Source organism: Cyprinus carpio, chromosome A24, assembly GCF_018340385.1.
Source record: "Cyprinus carpio isolate SPL01 chromosome A24, ASM1834038v1, whole genome shotgun sequence".
NCBI classification, from domain to species: Eukaryota; Metazoa; Chordata; class Actinopteri; order Cypriniformes; family Cyprinidae; genus Cyprinus; species Cyprinus carpio.
The window spans coordinates 15,441,704-15,464,740 of record NC_056595.1 but is presented as its reverse complement, the minus strand read 5'-3'; the positions used below and the strand labels follow the sequence as shown (position 1 = coordinate 15,464,740).

The window sequence follows — 23,037 nt, the reverse complement described above, 5'->3', positions numbered from 1 at the left end:
AGATAGCGATGCCCTTCAAGAGTTAACTTTTTTTTTTTTTTTTTTTTTTTACAATGGAATACATTATTTTAATAAAGTTATGATAATAGGGATGATGTATTACCTGAGGACACATTAAAAAAAATTATATTAAAATAAATTTTATATATATACATTTTAATATAGATAGATAATTTGCATGTAGGTCCAGCCCTAAATAAAACCGACATTGTGGCAAAATCAGATCGTACGAAAATATACGAATTAGATTTTACGAATTTCGCAGCGATGCCAAAGAAGAACCATTTTTGGTTCCACAAAGAACCATTCAGTGAAAGGTTCTTTAAAGAACCATCTCTTTCTTACCTTTTTGTAATCTGAAGAACCTTCTTTCACCACAAAGTAGGCTACCGTTTGTGAAACAGACGATAAAGGTTCTTTATGGAACTATTTAGACAAAACGGTTCTTCTAAGCACCTTTATTTTTAAGAATGTTGGTGTTAACGAATTTAGAAAAATTATTATAAAAAAACAACAACGTTATTTTCTCATTGTTTATGTGTTCACAATAATGCCCATCACAACACACAAGTCGCGTCGTTTAGTTTCCGAGCAGCAGATAGTTAGGTATCAGGAGCTTCTGCTCTGAGAAGGAGAGCTCACCCCTCCCAGCGCCTCGCACAGCCGCAGTCGGTGGCGATGCTCGTGCAGACGGCGAAGAGCCGCTAGTGTTGCTGGCTGTAACGATTCACCGGTCCGGCATCAGAGCATCCGATTCCCGCATCCGTCCGCGCGGCGCTGCACCCTTCAACAAATACCAATTAAATACAATAAAAACACAAAAACAACTAAAAACCATCCAAACAGTCCAAAACACATCCAAAAGACAAGGTAGGGAAGCCTCCAGATGGGGAGTGAATGGGGACCGGCCGGGTATAGGCTATATTTGAAATCAGTCTGCTTTGCATTTTACAACACATAAATGATTTTTATAGAGCAAGAGCTTAAGCATTATTATTATAAAGCTAAAAGGGCTGAGAGGAATTAATGTGTGCATCCAGCTGCTTGCAGTGAAGATGTGCTTTAAGAGCCCATATCTAATGCTGATGCTGAGGGCGCTTTTGGAACCCGCCTTTATTTAATACCAGCGCTCATCAGGGCCCTCCCTTCTTTTCTGATTCTCCACTATTGTACTGTACGCTGTGATTCAAAATGATCTCAATAATAGCAGGTTTCCTATATCCACTAAATACAAGTGAGGTAAATGTGTCTTTAATTTTTCTTAATTTGATTCTTTGTTTGGCACAAAAGAACACAGAACAGAGAGGTAATGCATAACTGTAGTGAACAATGGCTTTTGTGATAATTATTACTGGCTAATTTTCCAGTCATTTCTGTTACAGATTATTATAACTGCCTAATGTTTTCTTGTATGCTTAATTACCATACATACACTGAACATGCTATGGGGAAAGAAGGGAAAATTCTACAGTAAAGACCCATCAATTGGTTATCCTATTTTCCACATATAAAAATATTATATTCATAGATTTAAAAAAGCATGTAATTTTGCAGTAAAATATTGAAAATGTAAAAAGCATGAGTCACTTTATAACCTACTGAGAAAATATGCATTGTGTATATTTTTATGGTACATATTTTTTTAATTTATTTATGTGTATTGATTTATTGTACTTCACAGGAACAGAGGTATTCCCAATTCACTGCACAAACCATGACCTGTTTATATTTTATTCAATAAGGTGTTTTTTAGCAGCTATGTACAACACTGTTTCATGTTGCATTTATGCATAAATATTATTAAATATGATATTTATATAAATAGTTTAAATATTTAAATATCTCAGATATGTTGATGAAATTACATAATTTAATCAGAGAAACTGTAAAATGGTCACCAAAATGCTATTCCATAATGTTTGTAACATTGTCAGGTTTTTTTTTTTTCACAGCTGCTAGTTTTATACATTTAATATTTAAAGGGAAAGTCCACCCCCCAAAAATGTAACTAAAAAAATATTCTTTAGTTATTTACTCACTCTCATGTCATTCCAAACCTGTATGAGATAGAAAAGATAGTATGAATGTTAACCAAAAAGTTTCAGTTCCCATTGACTTCCATTATATGGACAAAAATTACAATGGGAGTCAATTGGAAACGAAACAGGTTGTCCACATTCTTCCAAATATCTTCTTGTGTGTTCTAGTCATACAGGTTTGGAATGACATGAGGGTCAGTAAATGATCTTTGAATTTTCAGTTTTGTGTGAACTATCCCTTGAACACACGCACACATACACAAACAAAATGTATAATGGAGTAAATTACTTATATTTATTTATTTATTTGCAAACAAAAGTAGTGTATTATTTACTTTTGTCTTTTTTCTTTAGACTACCTTTACACCTCACTATGTTTTTCTGTGTGTGCCATTTTAGACGGGAGGCAGAATGAGTGAAGAGGTGCCAGTTTCTCCCGGCTGGCTGGCTCAAGATCCCACCTGGGGCAGCAGCGGTGCGGGGAGCATAGAAAACATCACCGTCGGAACATACCCACCTGCAGTTGTCCTGCCGGCAAGGCCACCCGCTGAGCTGTTGGTAAACCCGTGGGACATCGTGCTGTGTTCATCTGGCACCCTTATAGCCTGCGAGAATGCCCTGGTGGTTTTGGTCATCTGGCAGAACCCGGCACTGCGCGCCCCAATGTTTTTGCTGATCGGCAGCCTAGCTCTAGCTGACTTATTGGCCGGTTTAGGGTTAGTCCTGCACTTTACCTTTGCTTACCTACTTCGATCTGACTCGGCACAGCTGTTGACTGTAGGTCTGGTGGTGGCATCCTTCTCAGCATCTGTTTTTAGCCTGCTCGCTATTACCATTGACCGCTACCTGTCATTGTACTACGCCCTCACCTACAACTCAGAGCGAACGGCCGCATTCACATACACCATGCTGGTGCTTCTATGGGGAGTATCGTTATGTTTGGGTTTGCTGCCGGTTACCGGTGTGAATTGCCTGGGCCAGGAGGTGAACTGCAGTGTGGTTTGGCCCCTAACAAAAAACAACGTAGCCGTTCTGTCCATCTCCTTCCTTCTGCTGTTCGGCCTCATGCTTCAGCTCTACGTTCAGATCTGTAAAATTGTCATGCGACATGCGCACCAAATCGCCCTCCAACACCACTTTTTAGCTGCAAGCCCTCACTATGTCACAACGCGGAAAGGTGTATCCACCCTGGCGATCATTCTGGGCACATTTGCTGCCTGCTGGATGCCGTTTACAGTTTACTCACTAATAGCCGATTATACATACCCGCCCCTTTACACGTATGCCACCCTGGTTCCCGCAACCTACAACTCGGTCATCAACCCGGTAATTTATGCCTTCCGCAATCACGAGATCCAGAAAGCATTGTGGCTGGTGTGCTGCGGATGTATCCCTGCCAGCGTGGCGCATCGTGCACGGACCCCCAGCGACGTCTGATGTGCCTAGGAAATTACACAGGCCAGAGAATCCCCCAGTCCCTGGGACGAGAAGGGGCGTGCGTGTCACCCGTTTTATGTCTTCCCCTAATTGTTATGTGACAACCACTGCCACACAATCTTTGCCTGATCCCAATCCGACCAGCTGGCACACTCTTTCCAGGAAAAAAAGGGGCGGAAACGGATGCTGTGTAGCAGGCAGCTGTAAATATCTTGTACATATATATGCCTTTGCATTTTTGTGCTTGTTCTGGCTTGGCCACAGCGACAGCCCCCTGTTGCATGGGCTGTGAAGGAGGAGGATGAGGGGCAGCACGAGGCGGTCCTCTTGACTGGATCCTGTAGCTCATTCATCTCGTCTTGCTGTTGCTGCATTCAAGAACGTGCACTGAACATTAAGAAACCGCGGTGTGCTAAAAATAGACAAGATGTTTGGTGATCTGCGCCTTGCATGCTCCGAAGAAACCGACCTGGAGAACGCGCGCACGTGAGAGAGAGAGGAGCGCACTCTCTCTTCTGTTTGATTTAAATCTCATCCCAAAATTTCAAAAATCCCAAAAATCATAAAAAGCAGAAAAACCATGAAGAGCTAACTACAATCTCAGAATGAGAACCACTCTATAAATAACCGAACCCACTGATGCCTTTATTTTGGTTTAGAGCGGAAGTCTATCTGTCTCTGCATTCTCTTCCATAAATGCGGGATGAAAGCGACTGGGAGAAAGTGTATGTATGTTCATTTAAACAGCCCCCTGTGAATAGAGGCTCACTTCAAAGAACTGTTGAGTACAAAACGTGCATTAAGTGGCTGAGAATAAGAGGTTTGTTTATATGCAGCAACATGGAGGATGGAACCGAATGTATTTTCTATTGATTTGCTTTTAATTTGCATTGTCTGAACGCTCTGAATAGAGCGCTGCTCCGTTTATTATGTTCAGCTGGTAATTACTACTGGATATGGGATCGCTGTCACACAATTTGCTTGAAATTGACATGTATTGCATTCGTAAAGAATGATGATTGGGGCATAACATTGAGATGAATTAATTTGAGATATTTAGTTTGAAACAGCTTGAGTGAAGCTTGTCAACAACATGTCTGGATCATTTCATCCAAACTCAAAAGAAAAAAATAATTGCACTTTGACATCATTTTGACAAAAATGATTCATATACATTTAAAGTCCAAAAACAACAACAACAACCTTGAAAAATGTATCATGATTTTCACAAAAATATTAAGCAGCAGAACAGTTTCAACAGTTTTCAACATTGGTTATAAAAAAAAAATAGCATATGACATTGATATGAGACATAAATAAATTTTTTTTTAATGAATTATATAATACATCATCAAATTATACAACTGATTATATAATTATGTAATTATATAAAATTAGTTTTCTTTTAATTAATAAATTAAAAATGGACTTAAAAATCTATCATGGAAGGCCAAAATTAAATAAAAGTCCCAAAATATGCTTCACTGTCTTTATGCAATTTATGCAGAAAGTACCTTTTTTCTTTTGATTTTGGGGTGAAATATGAGCTGGACACGATTTAACAATATTCACCCTTGATAAATGATATTCTGAAATGATGAAACTGTTAAAAGATATGCCAGCCAAGCTACACTTCCACTCTCAAATGAGCCTTCCATAGATTTACATTCACCTTAATTGTTAATAAACTGGCGAATCTTCTGAAACGGTCCACACAACACGATTATAATGAATAGAACAGCTGGTCTCTCAGACCTGGTAAATGTCAGATGAGGGAGAACGTTATTATACTTTCATCCCAACTGAGGCTGGAGTCATGCTACTATTATGAGCTGAATTTCACCCGTGCTTTTTACCTTACGCCCTCCAAATGCCAACTAGCCACTATCCATTTCAGTGCTGTGGCAGAATCCATCAGCGAGCAATAACTATGGACCAAGCGTTTCATCAAATCATAGCAATACTCTGGCAGCAATAACAGCCGTGCCCAAGCAAAACCAACACCTCAGCTACCCGAATAAAACATCCACGAAAAACCCACCATGAAAATACGAGTGGATTCCAAGAACGACTGACAACTGTACTTATTTCGACATCATCCAAATGATATTAGTGAATCAGAAACTGGACAGATGTCTCAATCCATGTAAACATGTCCATAATCTCACAGCCTAGTGTTCTCTCGTCCAGAGAGTGACAGTGCCTGTGGTCATTTACAATATGTAACTATGAATGAAATCCCTCTGTACACTCAATGTGACCTATTCTGCAGTATGCATTTGCTTTTGTGAACCTTAGAGATGTTTATAATGTGTGAGGAATGTGATGTGTAGGGCGTGACTGTCGGTGCATGGCCGCTCGTGTGCGTGTACGTGTGAACGCATGCATATATGTTCATATCTCCAGGGACAATGATGTAATTGGGGGTAATAATGTATATTCCCCATAGACCTGCATGGGCTAGAGTGGCTACCAGTCTTCCCATCGCACCCGCTTTACATCGTGCCTGCAGGTCGGACACACCCTTGTGACCTCTATACAATTCCAGTGAAACAGCACTTGAGTGGTAGCGAGCAGGTATGCAAATTTTAATAGGGCTTGGCATTGAGGCATCTGTTGCAGGCCTCGTCTTACTTTTGAGGAATAATTTATTTTGCTATAGTCATCGAAAGTTTCTATTTTTCCCCCTCAGTCTGGATTCTTTTGGAATTCCTGAGATTTTATTTTGTATTCTGATGCGCTGTATGGTCTCTTCTGAATATAAAGACAAAGACATTCTCATCGTTGCTATGGCCGATCATCTTGATCCTGTAAATAAGTCGTGCGACTTTAAGGAGGCATGATGGCAACTCTCACCTGATGTCATAGAGTGATGTGGTGATGACATATTTGTGTAACCTGAAAGTTAGCATCACCCTGGTTTCCAGTGACAAAATACCAATAGGATTTTCCAGTGGGTTTTGGATTATTGCAGAAAATAAGCTCTGTGACCAACAAAAATCCTGATAATCATCATGATAATCTTCACAAATTAACAAAACTTTGAATTTTTAAGCCTAAATACAGTCGCCAGAACTAAAAGGCTAAACATAATCAGGTTACCCAACTAACAATTTTTGGTTCCCAGAACGTTCTGGTAATGTTAGTTTCTGGTTCCCAGAACTGATATTCTAGTTTTCTCTGTTGGTTAGCCAGGAAAGTATTCTTTATGTAAATAAAATGTCCCCTTTAGGTTAAGAGAATGTTCTCAGAATGTTCTTATTTGGTTCCCCCAAAAATAACCAAAAGGGAACCATACTGGAACTTGAGGGGAACGTTCTGTGTTTGCTGGGTAGATGCCATGTTGAATTTAACACAGAAAACGAGGCTGTGAGAGACAGACTTACAATCTTTACAAATATATAAAGGTCCTAGATCATGTAATCACGTAAAGTACAACTCAGTGTGTTGACAACAGTACAATCCATTGAATGCCCTGCCCTGATGGCACACGTGCATCATAGAGATGTCTGCAAGATGTATATTTTTAGAGTGTTTGCTCATCTGCAATACATCTATAAGACATTTCCTATTAGATGTCAAATAGATGTTTAGAAATTGTCTTTAAGATGTTTATGATTTCGAATGTATGTAAAACTGACATCTTAAAGACGTCTATCAGATGTTTGTATACAACAGATGCTTTCCAGATGAAGCGATCTTTAACAGACACCTTGTTTTCATTCCTGTCAAAAAATTAAATATGGTGCTATGGCTACCCTGACTAGTGACTAGACTAGAATAGTTTGCAAGAGCGTGATTATAAATCCTTTTGCTGTAACAGAGAACTAAAAGCAAACTACGAGTTGATGAATTTACCTGTTTGGCATGATGTCATTTAAAGCAACTGTATGTAGTTTTGTGTACACCACCACCAACAACAAACATACATACAGTTTCTTTAAAGTCCACTGAAAGTCCCATTTAGCTTCTTGTTAGCAACCAGCTTTTTCAAGACAAGAAAAAGCTTTAAAACATTACAAGGGAGTTTTATTGATGCATTTTCTTTTGTAGAATAAACTGTGTTAATCACAGACCTTATTTCAGACATTGACCCGCTGACTTCAGAACAATCAAACCAGAAATATTAAAACGGTTAAGGCCTACAAAAATACGTCATTCCAGCAATGCTCTATCTGAAACAGATAAGCTTTAGCCACATTCCAGAGTCTCCCATTGCCTGGGCATGCTTGTCTACAGTGGATTGAGAGGGTTAATGCCTGATGCACAGCCGTTTGGTCATAAATGACCGAGGGATTAACGCGGTGGCTTTTGATGGTTGGGCCTCTGCCTAAAAAACATCATATCTCCATCTGCTTTTAAAAAGAGCTTTGTAAAATGATGTTATCATGCTTTGTGCCTGGTCTCTGATGGATTTTCCACATGCAGATGGACGTTTGGAGAATGAATCTTTGATTTAAATAGACGTGTATCCAACTGTAGATGATTGTGCTCTGTAATCCAATGTAAAGCTTGGAAACTTCAAACCGAAGGGCAAAAAAGGGCTCGGATGGGAGTCTGTCTCCTATTCTGGTTTATTTTGAAAAGGAAAAAAAGAGAAAATCATGTCTGGTTTGGTGACTTGTGAGCAAACTTTCTACATTTACACTATGATTCAGACTTGTTCTGTACTTTATTTAGTTACTAGAATCAAAATCTGAGGGGCAGTCGGGTGCATCGGTTTCAGCATCTTGTGTACACGTATGTGTAGTTTTAACTGTGAAATGCACTTTATTTTTTTATGAGAAAAGGCACAACAAATTACTTATCTGCAAAACAATATTATAAGAAGTATAATCAACATGCACTAATTAACATTGTAAGACATTGTGTTAACGTGTTGTATATTTTTCCAAGGTGTTGGTTGTATACTTTTATTGCTTTGGTTAGTTTAATGAACTGAGAGATCTTGTTAATTTTGTATTAAAAAGAATGTGCTGTGCATTAAAAATATCCTCGCCTGGGTTTATTCACACTCGCACATCATTTGACCGAGTGCCTCAAATCCACTGTTGCCATGGCGATTCCCAGTCTCAGCTGTACTGTTTCCATGGAGACAGGAGTCTTGGAATCAAAACTGTCCTGTTTCCATGACGAAGGCACTCAGGGCAGGAACAGAGACCGTTTTAATGTGATTCGTCAGATTTGTATAGTGGCAACTGCCACACATGCACGCAGAAACCAGACATCACTGAGCGAACACATTTCAGGAAGTTTAATCAAATCCCTCAGGTCAGTTCACACAAATATAATTACTGACCGCAGTGTTTCTCAACATACATAGAAACTTTCATGCAGAAACTTCTGACCTCAACATGCTTATTTATCTGTAGTTCACATGTAGTTTATATGTATTCACTACATACAGTATGTCCATATAATTTATTAACAAGTGTTGCATTAAAAAGCATTAGAAAAATGGAAAAAGCATCATACGTGGTAACTGAGGGAAAACAATTGACTATTTTAGTATTTCATAATACAGACGGCCTATCATGCCTTTATTAAAATGCATACTGTACACGATCATTGTGTGTATGGGAAATGCAATGCTAACACTCGCAGGTGAATAAGAAAGTGAGTGTCTGTGAATTTTGTGCATTAGTATTGTTTTAGTCAGACCAGTCATTGTCCTCAAGCTCAGATTCGTCCTCAGAGTCACTGTATTCCACAGCGATGCGGCGAGACAAGATAGTTGCGACGTCATTGCCCACCGGCTCACGTTTCGCCTGCTGCTCCTGCTGCTCTTGAACTTTTTTCAGCTGGATACCTGCAGTTCAAACAAGCATAAACACATTTAACAACTGATGAATGATAGTGGGTGTACGTGATGCAGTGTGGGCGTCTCTGGCAACTCAACAAAGTTTACGGAAGTTTAACTTAATGCAAATGAGTGAATCAGTGGAGCTCACATGAACTGTCTCCTGTGAGATACTGTGGGTAAGTGTAGGAGGAGAAGTTATTTGTTACAAGAAGTGATTTCACTGCTCTATATGATTTGTTTCTGCCCCCATGCTGGGATATAATAAGAAAAGGATGCGTGGAATACAGAAATTGTCAGCAATTTGATTCATGCATTGATTTGTTCATCTAGTTCACAATGTGATGCATTATGCACTGGTTTAATTTATATTAAAACGCTTCAAAAATTGTTCAAAAGTTCAGGGTCAGTTCAATTTTTTTTTTTTAAAGAAATGAATTATGCCAGCAAGGAAGCATTTAAATGACTAAAAGTAACAGTAAAGATATTTATGTCACAAAAGATTACTGTTTCAGAAAAAATTATGTTTTTGAACTTTCAATGAATCAAAAACGCCTGAAAAAAACTTTGAAAAATGTATCACAGTTACAATAAAAATATTAAGCAGCACAACTGTTTTCAACATTAATAATAATAGGAAATGTTTCTTGTGCACCAAATCAACACATTAGAATGATTTCTGAAGACTGGAGTAATGGCTGCTGATGATATACTGAAATAGCAAACAGGCATTTCAAATAATATATATTATTTTCGATCAAAAAGATGCAGCCTTGGTGACCATAAGAGACTTTTTTTAATTTCATATGCATATATATGTATAACCTAAACACTCCGTACCCATTCTTATAGCTGAGAGCAGGTCGCTGCGGGCATCATTTGTGGGCTGGGCCTCATTAGGCATAGAGGGCCGTTTGGGAGTGATGGATTGGGCTGCACCGGGGAGAGGGGGTGGGGCTACTGGTGGAGGAGGGACAGCCATTGGTCCAGAGGTAGGTGGAATGGGTGGGGCATAGCCAGCAACTGATCCCATTGGTCCTAGATGGCCTGGAGGTGGGACCGGTCCCATGGGTGGCATAGCAAAAGCAGTTTGTGCTGATGGGATAACAGCTGGTGGTGGAGGCAGCGGCCCAGAATTCATGTAATCCACACTGTCAAGAGAGGAAGGAAATGAAATCATGCTTTTTTATGTCATGCAACATAAACTGATACTATATAAATTCAAAAGTAAAAGGTAAACCTGCATAGAAAAATCATGAATGCTTGTCACAAACATGTTGACCATTAGGTGGCAGAATTTGCATGTGCAGGGATTTTCAAACTTTCTGATGCAGGGTTAACTAAATAAAACTAAAAATGAACTGAAAACCATTAAAAACATTTTTGTTATGTGAAATAAAATAAATGTCAACTGAAATAGTTGAGAATAATGAGAATAACATTTCTCATTTTAATTTAGTTCAACTTCATATACTAACATAACTAAAAATTTAATCAAAATTAATAAAAAACAAAAAACAAACGCTACTAAAAATGACAAAAAACACAACAAAATATAATTTTTACTAAAATTAAAACATAAAAAACATTCAAAATATTAATAAAAACTATAGTATATTTTATAGTATAATTATACTATATAATTTCTATAACTGTTTTAATTTTTTATAATATTATTATATTAGAGAGACAACATATTTACAAAATTAAATAACTGGATTTTATATTTAAATACTCAATATTTTATTTTATAAAATATTTACTGTTGAGAACATCTTTATTAGATTATATATAATAATATTATATAATCATAATTAGGTTAGATATATATTGTAATGTAATATATGTGTGTAATATATATATATAAATGTAATATAATATACACATATAATTTATATATTTTAAAAATGTATTTGCAAAACTAATGCAACATTTGATAAATTCTATCTCATCATTTCTGAATCATTAGAGACTAATATAATGTAATAGTTAAATTATCAAATTGGGTAAATCTAAAAAAATAAAATAATAACAAAATAAAATAAACAACTATAATTAATAGCACACATTAATTTTGACAGCCCTATATAATACATCTTGTAAAAAATTTCACTCTCTCAAATTTTCCGTGGACCCCCTAGCACCCCTGTGATTTGAAACCCCCTGGTACAGATTTTTATGACATATATCTCATGAAGAGTCCGACAAGTGTGATCCAGCAATCATGTTTGTAAATCTCTAAACAAATCTGATAAATATTACAGAACTTGCCAAGCATGTTTTAGAGTCAACTGTTCAAGTTTGTTTACAATGAAACGATTAATCTAAATAAAAATGTCAAACCTGTAGTCGACAGGTGGGAGTGTCACAGAGCCATTAATTGTGTTTGATGCTGGTGGAGGGGGTGGAGCCTGGTGCGGACGACCCAGTGTGCCAGAACGGTATGCCGTAGACCCTCCCCGGTAATCCTGGTCCATGGTCATGTGGCTATGAGCTGACAGGGCTGCCATACTGGGAGGAGGCCCTGAGTAAGTGTGGGCATGACCAGCGTGGTTGGCCATGGAGAGATAACCATGATCTGCATGATCTCCATGAGACCTGCATGAATTATGAATCAGATTAGATGAAACTGAGTTTATATATCTGCACTCAAGTGCATGTAATCTGTGTTACCTGTGCTCCGGGGACATGGTGCCCTCCGTGGAGCCTCCTCTGTGCACAGTGTGGGAATGTCGATGGTCTGGTCTCAGTTCTTTATCGAAGGCCATCATGTTCCATTCCTGCCTGCGGTTTCTCGCTTTACGCACCTTCTTCACTTCTCTCTGCAGTGTGCCATCCACACATCGCCTCTGCTCCTGTTGCAAAGTATCAAGTCACAAAGATATGTTTAATTTTCACATATGACCTCATGAATGACTATTATACTATGTATGTATAATTAGGTTCAGCATAATGCTGCATAATGGAACACAATCACAGCTAGTCAGAACATATTTGATGTTTAATACACATTTATGTGGAGTGGGAAGTTTGAACATTATTTCACCATACAGTACCAGTAAGTTTGGGGTCAGTATTTATTTATTTATTTATTTCGGACATGTTGGTGTTATATCTTTCACTTGGATGTTATATATAGTAAATTCAGCTGGATAAAACTAAAACTGTGTCCATCTTCATTTCAGGCTGCAAAGCAACAAAATGTGATTATTTTAAAGGGGGTTATTCTTTTCTATACCCACTGTAAATATTTTTAAAGGAAGTCTCTTATGCTCATCAAGACTGCATTTGTTTGATCAAAAACAATTGTTGTGAAATATTATTACAATTTAATTTTATATTTTAAATTAGCTGATTTGTTGCTCAATAAACATTTCTTCTTATTATTAATAATAAAAACACAAAATAGTGTTACATGATCCTACAGAAGTCATTCTCTAGCTGATTTGTTGCTCAATAAACATTTCTTCTTATTATTAATGTTGAAAACAGTTGTGCTGCTTAACATTTTCTTTGATGAATAGAAGTTCAAAAGAACAACATTTATTTGATAACATTTTTTTTTATATAAATGTCTTTACTGTCCCTTTTAATCATTTTAATGCATCCTTGCTGAATAAAAGTATTCAAAAAAACCTGACCCCAAACTTTTGAGCGTTAGAAAGAAAAAAAGAAAGAAAGAAAGAACCTTCTGTCGTCTCTTCTCTTTCCTCTTATCTTCTGTGTCCTGTAGCATCTTCTCCTTCCACAGGTCAAAGAAGTATGAGGGGTCAGTGTAAAACTTCAGCCCTTCTTTATCATCATCTCTATGGCAAAAAAAGAAAAAAAATCCTGATTGATTTGTATTATTAAGAGCAATTTTAAATCATTTTTCTCAATTAATCTCTCAATAAAACAAAGAAGGTTGTTAAATTGGCTCCAGATACATTTATGTGATCGTTCCCATTCAAAAAGCTGGTTGCAGGATTGCTTTTATGGACCTCTTCAGATGAGAAAAGGATTTTAAAAGCATTTTAATGCATTTTTCTGACTGCCTGCTTTTCCAAAAGTGCTATTAATTGGCCATTAATCATTTATGCAAAATCACCAACAACTCTGTAAACCACATTCAGTTGAACAGACAGAAAAAGATGAGTCAGAGCGCAGCCACTGTCCCTTGAAACATTCCCTCCACACATTCTGCATTAGATCTGTTAAAGTATTCATGAGTGGCCCACATTCTCTACCTTGAGAACTAGCACTCACATGAACTACATCTGCCAGCTTTAAGTATTCATCACTGCTCTATATTCCTTAAAAAGACTTCAAAAGAAAATATTTCCATACATTCATCTATGTTCATGCACTAAATTAGTCATTTTTTTATACATACTTCTAATACCTATTATTTTGGGAAAGCATTAATACTTAATTTATTTCTGGTATATTCAATGGTATTTTCTAACCAGTCTTATCTGACAAGGCAGTAAAAGAATAATGTATACGGTTTAGATTTAAGCAAGCTTAGGTTTTAGGGATTAAATGAAATGCTTTATCAGAGCTGCTTTGCTTGCTCTTGTTTTCTGATGACTGTGCACAGGAATAAACACAGCTGGCTATATATGATTACATAGACAGAGAAAAGACCAATAACAATTTAATATACAAATATACAAAGACTGAATGCAAAACTTTTATATAATTATAATTCATAAAGATTGAATAAATAATAAAATATATTATATTGTTGTTGTTGTTGTTATTGATAATAAATTAATCATTTAAAAACAAAACAAGTCAATAAAATAAAATGAATTTTAAAAATTATATCAATGTAAGTTAATTAAACAAATGCTAAGTACTATATTACAAGTTTATAAAATCATAAATGATAATAATAGGCCAATACATATTGACAGCTAATCGATTACAGTACTTCACTTCTCAGACATTGCTTGACAAGACAAATGGTGATTAAACATGTTTAATCGACCAAAAAAAAAATACACAAATAACAACAAACAAAAACAAGGATAACAAAAACTGACAAAACCCAATAAACGTGCCTGTTGCTGTTTGTCTGCATGTGTTGGTGAGGTGTGGATTGAACATTTTTTTAAAAAAACTGACTGAACACTAAAGACTGATGTTTTCTGACTGATGAAAGTTTGAGCAGAGTTTGAATACATGTTAAATTATTTAGCATTATTTATTAAAACAACTTAATAAACATATTTCCACAACATAAGAGATCTCAGGTTTTACTGTCCTTGTGGTGACATTTGGTTCTCCAGAATCTGACCCAAACATGTACACATACCTGTAGGGTGAGAGAATATTAAGAGGGGGTGGTTTATCACTCAAATTGTACATCTCCATCACAGGGTTTGGTACGCTGCTCTTGGACACCACCTGCTGGTCCTGTATCGTGGAGCTTTTAAAAGCCTTCCTCATGTTTATGTCCTGAAGAGAGACTGCACAGGGTGAAGCAGAGAGAGAGAGAGAGATTGATTACATCTGCTCTCCAGATTGTGTAAAGTAAACTCCAGTATTGATCTTTTAATAGAAAAAAGAGATGCGAGTGCATGCTTTGGTGTGGGTAATAGAGGAACGTAAAAGAGATGTGGGGGTGCACGACATTTTTGCATTATTTATTTTTTGTTGATTTTCCGATTTTCGTTATTGATCTCACACTGGAGCTATGTAACCTCAGAGATTTGTTTTTGGGACAAATTGAGATGCCGATGGTCACCGTATATTGAGGAATGATCCTGAGCCCTTGTTTCCCAGAAACAGACTCACCCTCCTCCACAGTTGAGTCCAGCTGGGTGACCTTGACGGCAAGTCGGTCAATCCGATCCTGCAGAGAGTTCACCCGCAAATAGAACATATTTGCCTCATTGAAGAGCTCTCCAAATATGTCTTCAGCATGTTTACCTTTCAAATAAGAGGAGAATAAGACAACGTTTTCATTTGTGAGGAAAAAAGACGAAGACAAAAAATAAGGAATATATATTATGTAATATGAATATCTTTAATATATATTTTCAGCTCAAAATCTTTATTGACACTTTTTCACCTTTGTAAACAAGTACACAAACTTTCAATACAATTTTAATAGGGGCAAAATTGTTATTTGTAATGGAAATGACATGACAACAGCAGCACCACTGTAATTTGTATAATATTTTTTTTTCATTTTAAATTATTATGGCTTTTAAAATGTAACAATTTGAATGTTTATAATATTTTTAAACTGAAACTGTAGGTTTGAGACAAAATCACATATATGAAAGCAAAAATGAATGACTCATGGTAAAATTTTCAAAGATTAAAAAACATTTTAATATGACACAAATTTTAATATCTAATGAAATATTAATTATAATATAATTACAATATATTAAACATAAAATAACTATAATATAATTACAATATGTTAAATATATATCAATACATATTATCATAATAATACTAATTTTATTTTTATTTTTTTCTGATGTGTTGGTGTTATATCTTTCACTTGGATGTTATAAGTTGAACTGAGTAAATACAGCTGGATAAAACGAACTGTGTCCGTGTTTATTTCAGACTGCAAAGCAACAAAATGTGATTATTTTAAAGCAGGGTGATTCTTTTCTATACCCACTGTAGTAATTAAGTGATTCATCAACACATTACCTAGTTATATTAAAAAAAAAATTGTATTAAAATCTGAGGTTTCACATACACAACATTCAGAAAATACAGGGCATTAAGGACAGAAAATATAAATAAGCTATGTTTACATTCAGCTGTTCAAGAAAACATGCACTGTAAAAACTAAAATCGGTGGAAAAACGATTAATGTCCTGGCAGAAAATTACCAGTATCTTTTCCGTTTTTACAGACATTTCCCTCAACCCTATGTGTAACTCAAAATACAGAGTGAAACGCCTGTGAAAAATCAAGACAAAATTCCTTCATATTAATATGGTACATTGGGCCGTATTTTTACAAACTTTTCTCTGAGTGTGGTGGAGAAACGTTTAAAAAGAAAACACAAAGAACACACATCTTTATCATTTTTATCACCTCAACTGAAGCTATTAATAACCGTGTGTAAAACAAAAGCACACAGGAAAATATTTACAGGAAGGAAGAGTGTCTGTTCCTTACTAATTCCTGGCCTATGACCCAGTGTGCACACACAAAAACAAAAAACAAAATAAAAACATACAAAACACCAACAACCTACACCAGTACCAAACACAACAACAAACAAAAAACAAAAAAGCATGTTTCCAGACATACACACGCTATTTTTGTCACACGCACAAATTGTCTACAGCTCTGCCTTCAAGTCCAATGGGCTGTCATTTATATTTAATCCACACAGCTGCTACTGAAAGGCCCTCTCCTTCTACAGACTACTAAACACCACTAGCAGAGGCACAGTAAAGACACTTGAGGGGATTTCAGGGGTCAGCTGGGGAGTTATGGAACAGAACAGGTGGATGGAAAAAACAACAGAGGACAGATGGGTGGATGGGCAAATCAGTAGCTGGATACACAGAGAGACTCGCCAACTCAAAAGACATGTTTTCAAGATAATGGTCTTATGTAATGTAGTCGGAGGGTCCCGTGAGTCAAGAGGAATTATTATTAAGGAGATTCTCTCTCTAGCATTGTGAGCTGAAGACACAACTTAAAAAAAAAAAAATATATAAATGAAAAAGAAATGGAAGTTTAAGAGTAATGTAATGATGTGTAAAAAAAAAAAAAACAAAAAAAAAAAAAAAAAAAAAACTTGCGAGAAAAATTGTTCACAAAGACATTAAATTGCAAATTTATGCATTTCTAATGTATAATATTATTTAAAAGTTTGGGGTGAGTAAGTTTTTTTATGTTATTTTATTTTATTTTTATTCAGCAAGAATGTGCTAAAATTGATGACAGTGACAGTAAAGTGACAATAAAGACTTTTACATTATAGACTTTGTCATGCTACAAAATATTTCTATTTCAAATAAATTTTGTTCTTTTGAACTTTCCAATAATCAAAGAATCTTGAAAACAATTGTTTACAAACAAAATATTAAGCAGAAAAATATTGTCAACATTGATAATAGTAATAAATGTTTATTGAGCAGCAGATCAGCATATTAGAATGATTTCTGTAAGATCATGTGAGACTAAAGGCTGGAGTAACAACAATATTTTACATTTTAAAATATATTAAAATATGAAAGAGTTATTTTAAATTGTAATAATATTTCACATTATTATTGTTTTTATTACTGTATTTTTGATCAAATAAATGCAGCTTTAGTGAGCACCTCCTTCAAAACTTTCTTCAAATAATTTGAAAAATCTTACAGACACCAGTATACTAGATGTATTATTAAAAGTTTAGGCAGAACGAGCCATGCTGGAAGCCATTGTAAAAATTCTTATAAAGGCATCTTTCATATTAGTACAGCAAAAAGACAAAAAAAAAGAAAAAACAGTCATTGTAACACCACTTTAGTGGCTCATTGTTTAATTTTGGGTTAGGATTAGTCCCTACTAATGCTAATTAGCTTCGATCAACAAAAATAAAAGCTAAAAGTCCCAATTTAGCCAGGTAAACATGTGTGTTAAAGAAACAAAGTGACTGAGTAACTTACTGAGACTGCTGAGTTGGCGTATGATGGCAGAGAGTGTGTTGTTCATCACACACTCCAGCTCGCTGCCGATGCCCTCCGGTAGCACCCCGCGGCACAGGTGCCTGGGCTCAATGTTTCTCTTCACCAGCGGCATGACTGCTGCCCCTTATACAGCCACAGCACACTCTACCTGCCCAGACAAAACACAAACACTGTATTTAAAAACACACACATGTGCACAGACTATTGCTGAAGCATGAAGGCAAGGTACATCATGTTTACTCCATTTTCAGCTGTATTTGGATGAAGCTCATATTATATAACAGACACCCACACATTGAGAGAAAGTGAATGTTCAAATGAAACTAGGACAGCTGGAGATCAGGAAAATGGAGCTGAGTTACTCAGATTTTAGTTAACCCTCATACACTGTTCAAATCCCATACTGACCTCTGACTCCGAAATCACACTCCTAACGTTCAGCACAAATGAAGCTCAATCCATTCCAACACAAACAGAAACACAGACTATAACTCCCTTCACAAGCAGCCTAGTGTGGAAGGATTAGAAAGCATCAAGACAAGAAGATACCGTCAAAGTAATCCTGTTCATCATCCGAGCTGCCCAGCTGTCAACAAGAGATGCAAGCTGATCTTTAGCTTCAAGGAAACAGATGACATTCTCACTTCTAATCATTAGTCTACTGAATTCAAGGGTTTGCATGTTGATGTGTGACAATCAGGAAACACATTAATATTCCTATATGCTTACATTTTAGTTTTTTATTAACAAAATCTACAATAAAAACATTATTTTAATCGATTGCAGGGATACATAATCTAGCTTTAAAATTTGAATAATTATTTGTTCTTATATTTAATATCATACTGAATTATTTTGAGTCAAAATATGATAATTTCCCAATTATATACACTACATTTTTGTTTTCTTGAGCAACAAATCAGCATATTAGAATGATTTCTGAAGGATCATGTGAAATTAATGACTGGAATAATTCAACCTCGCCATAACAAGAATAATTTGCATTATAAAATAAATTAAAATATAAAACAGCAATTTGAAATTGTACTAATATTTCACAATGTTACTGTTTTATCGCATTTTTCATCAAATAAATGCAGCCTTGGTGATTATAAGAGACTTCTTTCAAAACACCACAAAACTTTTATTATCTACATGAAATATAATACAATATGAGTTTCTTTGTTTGCCCGTATGTTTAAATCTTATTCATTATTTATAACTATTTACATTATTATATTAATCTTTACATCATAAAAAATATGTAAAAAAGGGTATTAAACAGAGCCAGAATAATAATTATATTAATAATAAAAATATTTGATTTACTGAATAAGAAGCAAAGTAATGTAAATATTGTCTTATGTGTATTTGTTTATGTTAAATACAATTTATATACTGATGTGACTGATGTAAAATATTGCTTGACATGCAAAACAGTCAAACCATGTTTATAATATTATCCATATTATAACTGTTTTATGACAGTTTGCTACTTTACGTCTATGTATGACACAAATGTTGTGCATTTCCATGTGCAAAGTTTCTCATCCCTCTCATAAGTAGCCTAACTAAACCATGTCATTTGGTTCAACCGGACACCATGACAGAATGCTCCCATCTGTGAAAGAATAACCCCCACAGTGATTGGACAGCTGAGAGGCCATCTGCTGTGTGATTGGCTGGGGGGGGGGGGTATTGAAAGTCAAAGAGTATGGACAAGAACAAAGGGATGGTGGGACAGCATCTCAGAGGTCATCTTATCTGCCTGTTTCCCTGCTTCCTGTTTTCCAGCTCCACACCCAGCTCTCCGCTTCCTGTTCCTTTCAGTGTGACATCTCCAACTTCCTGTCGTCCCAAACAGCCAGAACAATGATGCAGTAGTGGTGTAAAGCAATTTCATTTGCACACAATCACAACACTTAAGTAACTACTATGTAACCGCTTATTTCCTCTCATATCCCTCTTGTACAATCTAAAGATAACTATGAATGCAACTCCCTGAAACCAGGCACACATGCAATCCACTGACTTTTTCACCTTTTCTAATGCTGATTTTCTTAGGAAGATCTGCAGAATTTTATAAAATGTGGTTTATATATGGTAAAATATGTGCTGAAAGGCAGCTAAAAGCATTATTAAATTAGCCAGAGTATTCAATAAATGTACATGCAACATTATGAATGACAGAATTTTTTATGTTTATATGTTTATAAATTATATATAAGTTGATGCTGAAAGGCAACTAAAAGCATTATTAACTTGGCCAAAACATTTAATTGACGTAAACATTGTAAATGACATAATTCAGTAAAAGATGGATTCATATTAGGGCAAATCTGAATTATGTCAAATGGATTTATAAAAAGTAAAATGTGTTAAATGCAGCTAAAGGGCCACTTAAAGCATTAACAAACTGGACAAAAATGAAACCAATATAAATCCAACACTGAGAACGACCAAATTCCACAAAATAGATTTAATAAACATGGTCAAATTTGCGGAATCACATAAAATAGATTCATACATGGTCACATATATCTGAAAGGCAAATAAATGCATTACATTTAATAAACGTTCACGCAAATATTCTATGGGTGTTTTAATTCACGTGGACCTGCATAGATAACACACTGAATAACGGTTGTGTAATACATTTATAAGAACTGTAGTTTGTTGCCATTTAGCACAGTAACATCATGCAAGTGGTCACAAAGTCCATTGTTCTTAAACACCACCTGCCAAACCTGTTCACTTCCCATTTAAAAGTGAAAACGACTCAAGCGACCACCTAATGAGAACTGAACTTCACCGCAAATATGCCATCATCAGGCCTCACGCATGCACTCAGACACTGCTGTTGTTGTAGTCCAACGAGGTACATGTCTGTGAGTGTTGTAATGTGTTCATTAAGCACACCATCTCTCTACGGCATTGTAATTCTGCAGCACATGGCAATATGGACACAATCCACACTAATTACATTGTGCATTGAATTAAGACCGCGCCGGGAGGGGGGCCAGAGACACAGAGGAGACAAAGAAACGGGAATGTGAGAGGGGCAGGAAAAGCAGTTTGTGGGATACTTAGACAAGAAAGTGAATTGTTTCGGCCGGGAAGAACAGTTAGCGTACTGAAGCGATCCAGAAAGAAGAGTGAATGAGGGGGGAAAAGTATGAGAGGGAGAAATGATGGGGGAGGGCGAGTGGCAGGGGACCTCAGGGAAGCCACTCTGAAAGGTTCCCGGGACAATAGTCCTCCGTTCACACGGCAACAGAGGAGCTCTCCCATGCATGTTCTGTTCCCTCCCCCCAACCCGTTACCCCCGCCAACCCCACCCCTCTCTCTTCTTCAAATAAAAGAAGCACTCCTGGCTCTCTCTCCTTTTCAGTGGCCTTCTTTTTCCTAAGTCTGTGCCTACTGCAAAAACCACACACACACATGAAGAACACTTCAGACAGACAAAATACATACTACCATCTTCAAAAAACACCAAAGAGAGTGTATTACCTCCAGAAGCAGACACTCTGAGATGCTGGAATAACATGTAAACATACAAAATAATTAGGGTGCATCACAGCTGTTTACAGCTCCATCAGTGCTGCTGTCAGGCTTTGAAGTCCATCAGACCCATCCCGTGACCACAGGAGGCCACATCCTGTCCAAAACTAACGAGGGAGACACGCATTCACTTCCTAAACGCTCTTTGAAACGCAGAAAAGACAGGATGGCAACGCATTAGCTATTCATAACTGAAGTAATGTTACGACTGCATTAATATTTCAATACGGATCACGTCACACATGATGAAGGCTTGTGAATGTCACGAGCCAGTTGCTCTGAGATTTCTGCAAGCCCGTGCGTAAGCGTGCATTTATCTTAAAAACAACATATGCATATATTATCTGAACACTTTCGGGATGAATTCATTAAGTTTTCGGGTTTGTTAATTACTAAACAGTTAAAAATGTAAAGTTGCGGAATTCTGTTGTGTATTATATTCTTTGATAACAGTTTACTAAAAGAGCACTTTCGGTCTTAACTGATTGAAAATATCTAAACTTTTTTGAGGACATATTGTATTATAAAGGCACGCAACGCTTGTTATTGTAACAATAGTAGCATTAATATTAATATATACAACAATTATAAAATCGACATAATCTCGCCATTAATTAAAAATAAATAAACAAGAATCAAAATAAACATCTCAGTAGAAACCCAAACCTCATGTTCCATTTATTATCTAAAACGCGAGAAACAGTAAATATAAAAAGTGTAATATGACAAAAATAACTACAACAGCGAAAATACGTAAATGTTTGATGCTTACCAAAAGTGAATTTTGCTGAAAATTATATTCGCTCACATGTCCAGGCTTTCAGCGGTCCGGACTGCCATCCTGTGTCTCCATCGGTCCATCTGACCGTTCCAAACAATCCGCTCGGGGCGGGGCTTATTGGGTTGTTCGCACCAATCAGCATTTTAGATAGGATTTTAACGCGCTACCATTTGTCACAATCGGCCAATCAGATGAGAGGCTGAGGATGATTGACAGAGATTTCCCGGTCATTAATCGATAGGGCGGCTGTGTGAGGGCGGGCTTTAGTTGGGTATTTTAGTTGGGCTTTAAACCCGCAAAAGCTAAAATACTTAATAAAAGCGAGGCCACTTCTCATAAAAGCAAAGATAGATTTGAAGACACCCTAAACAGTATAGGGTATATAAAATATGGTACAGCAAATGTTCCACTGTCCAAGAGTGTTGATTGAAAATGTTGATTGTTACCAAAACTGGGACGATATTTCTGAACGTATTTTAAAACTCTGATTCGTGTGGCTTTGAACAATAAACATGAAACAAACATAAAAATAAAGAGTCAACATTTATTAAATAATAATAATAAAAAAATTAAACATTGGGTCACAGAACTGAAAATGTTGTCTAATTTAAGATGTCATAAAAAATGAGAAACAAAAAATTTAAAATTTGTTAATAAAATAATGAATTACAATAATTAACTAAATATCAATTCAATACATTTAAATAAACTAAAATTGGATCTAGTCAAGAAGGCCAAGACCTGATTGTAAGCCCCCCCCCCCCCCCCCAA

At 36.3% G+C, this 23,037-nt stretch overlaps 2 protein-coding genes across 2 annotated transcripts; one reads left to right on the top strand and one right to left on the bottom strand.

The window, feature by feature from the left end:
* Positions 1 to 861: 861 nt before the first annotated feature.
* Positions 862 to 4,010, top strand: LOC109053060 (G-protein coupled receptor 12-like). The gene is made up of 2 exons (XM_042714341.1): positions 862 to 870; positions 2,439 to 4,010. The coding sequence occupies exon 2, from the start codon at positions 2,451 to 2,453 to the stop codon at positions 3,474 to 3,476; it is 1,026 nt and encodes a 341-aa protein (XP_042570275.1). The 5' UTR covers positions 862 to 870; positions 2,439 to 2,450; the 3' UTR covers positions 3,477 to 4,010.
* A 4,705-nt stretch (positions 4,011 to 8,715) lies between these two features.
* Positions 8,716 to 22,384, bottom strand: LOC109053072 (wiskott-Aldrich syndrome protein family member 3-like). The gene is made up of 9 exons (XM_042714340.1): positions 22,258 to 22,384; positions 17,904 to 18,072; positions 15,058 to 15,192; positions 14,576 to 14,729; positions 12,965 to 13,082; positions 11,950 to 12,131; positions 11,620 to 11,874; positions 10,117 to 10,427; positions 8,716 to 9,285 (listed from the first exon to the last, which is right to left on the bottom strand). Exons 2-9 carry the CDS (start codon positions 18,034 to 18,036, stop codon positions 9,128 to 9,130), a joined length of 1,446 nt encoding a protein of 481 aa, XP_042570274.1. The 5' UTR covers positions 18,037 to 18,072; positions 22,258 to 22,384; the 3' UTR covers positions 8,716 to 9,127.
* Between the last annotated feature and the right edge of the window lie 653 nt (positions 22,385 to 23,037).

What these genes read in the sequence shown, in the direction of transcription:
- LOC109053060 (XM_042714341.1), top strand. Translation starts at nt 2,451, where the DNA reads ATGAGTGAAGAGGTGCCAGTTTCTCCCGGCTGGCTGGCTCAAGATCCC.
- LOC109053072 (XM_042714340.1), bottom strand. Translation starts at nt 18,036, where the DNA reads ATGCCGCTGGTGAAGAGAAACATTGAGCCCAGGCACCTGTGCCGCGGG. An exon ending in AATATTCTCTCACCCTACAG is followed by an intron (nt 13,083 to 14,575) that starts GTATGTGTACAT and finishes TTTTTGCCATAG; the next exon opens with AGATGATGATAAAGAAGGGC. An exon ending in CTCCCACCTGTCGACTACAG is followed by an intron (nt 10,428 to 11,619) that starts GTTTGACATTTT and finishes CTCTCTTGACAG; the next exon opens with TGTGGATTACATGAATTCTG.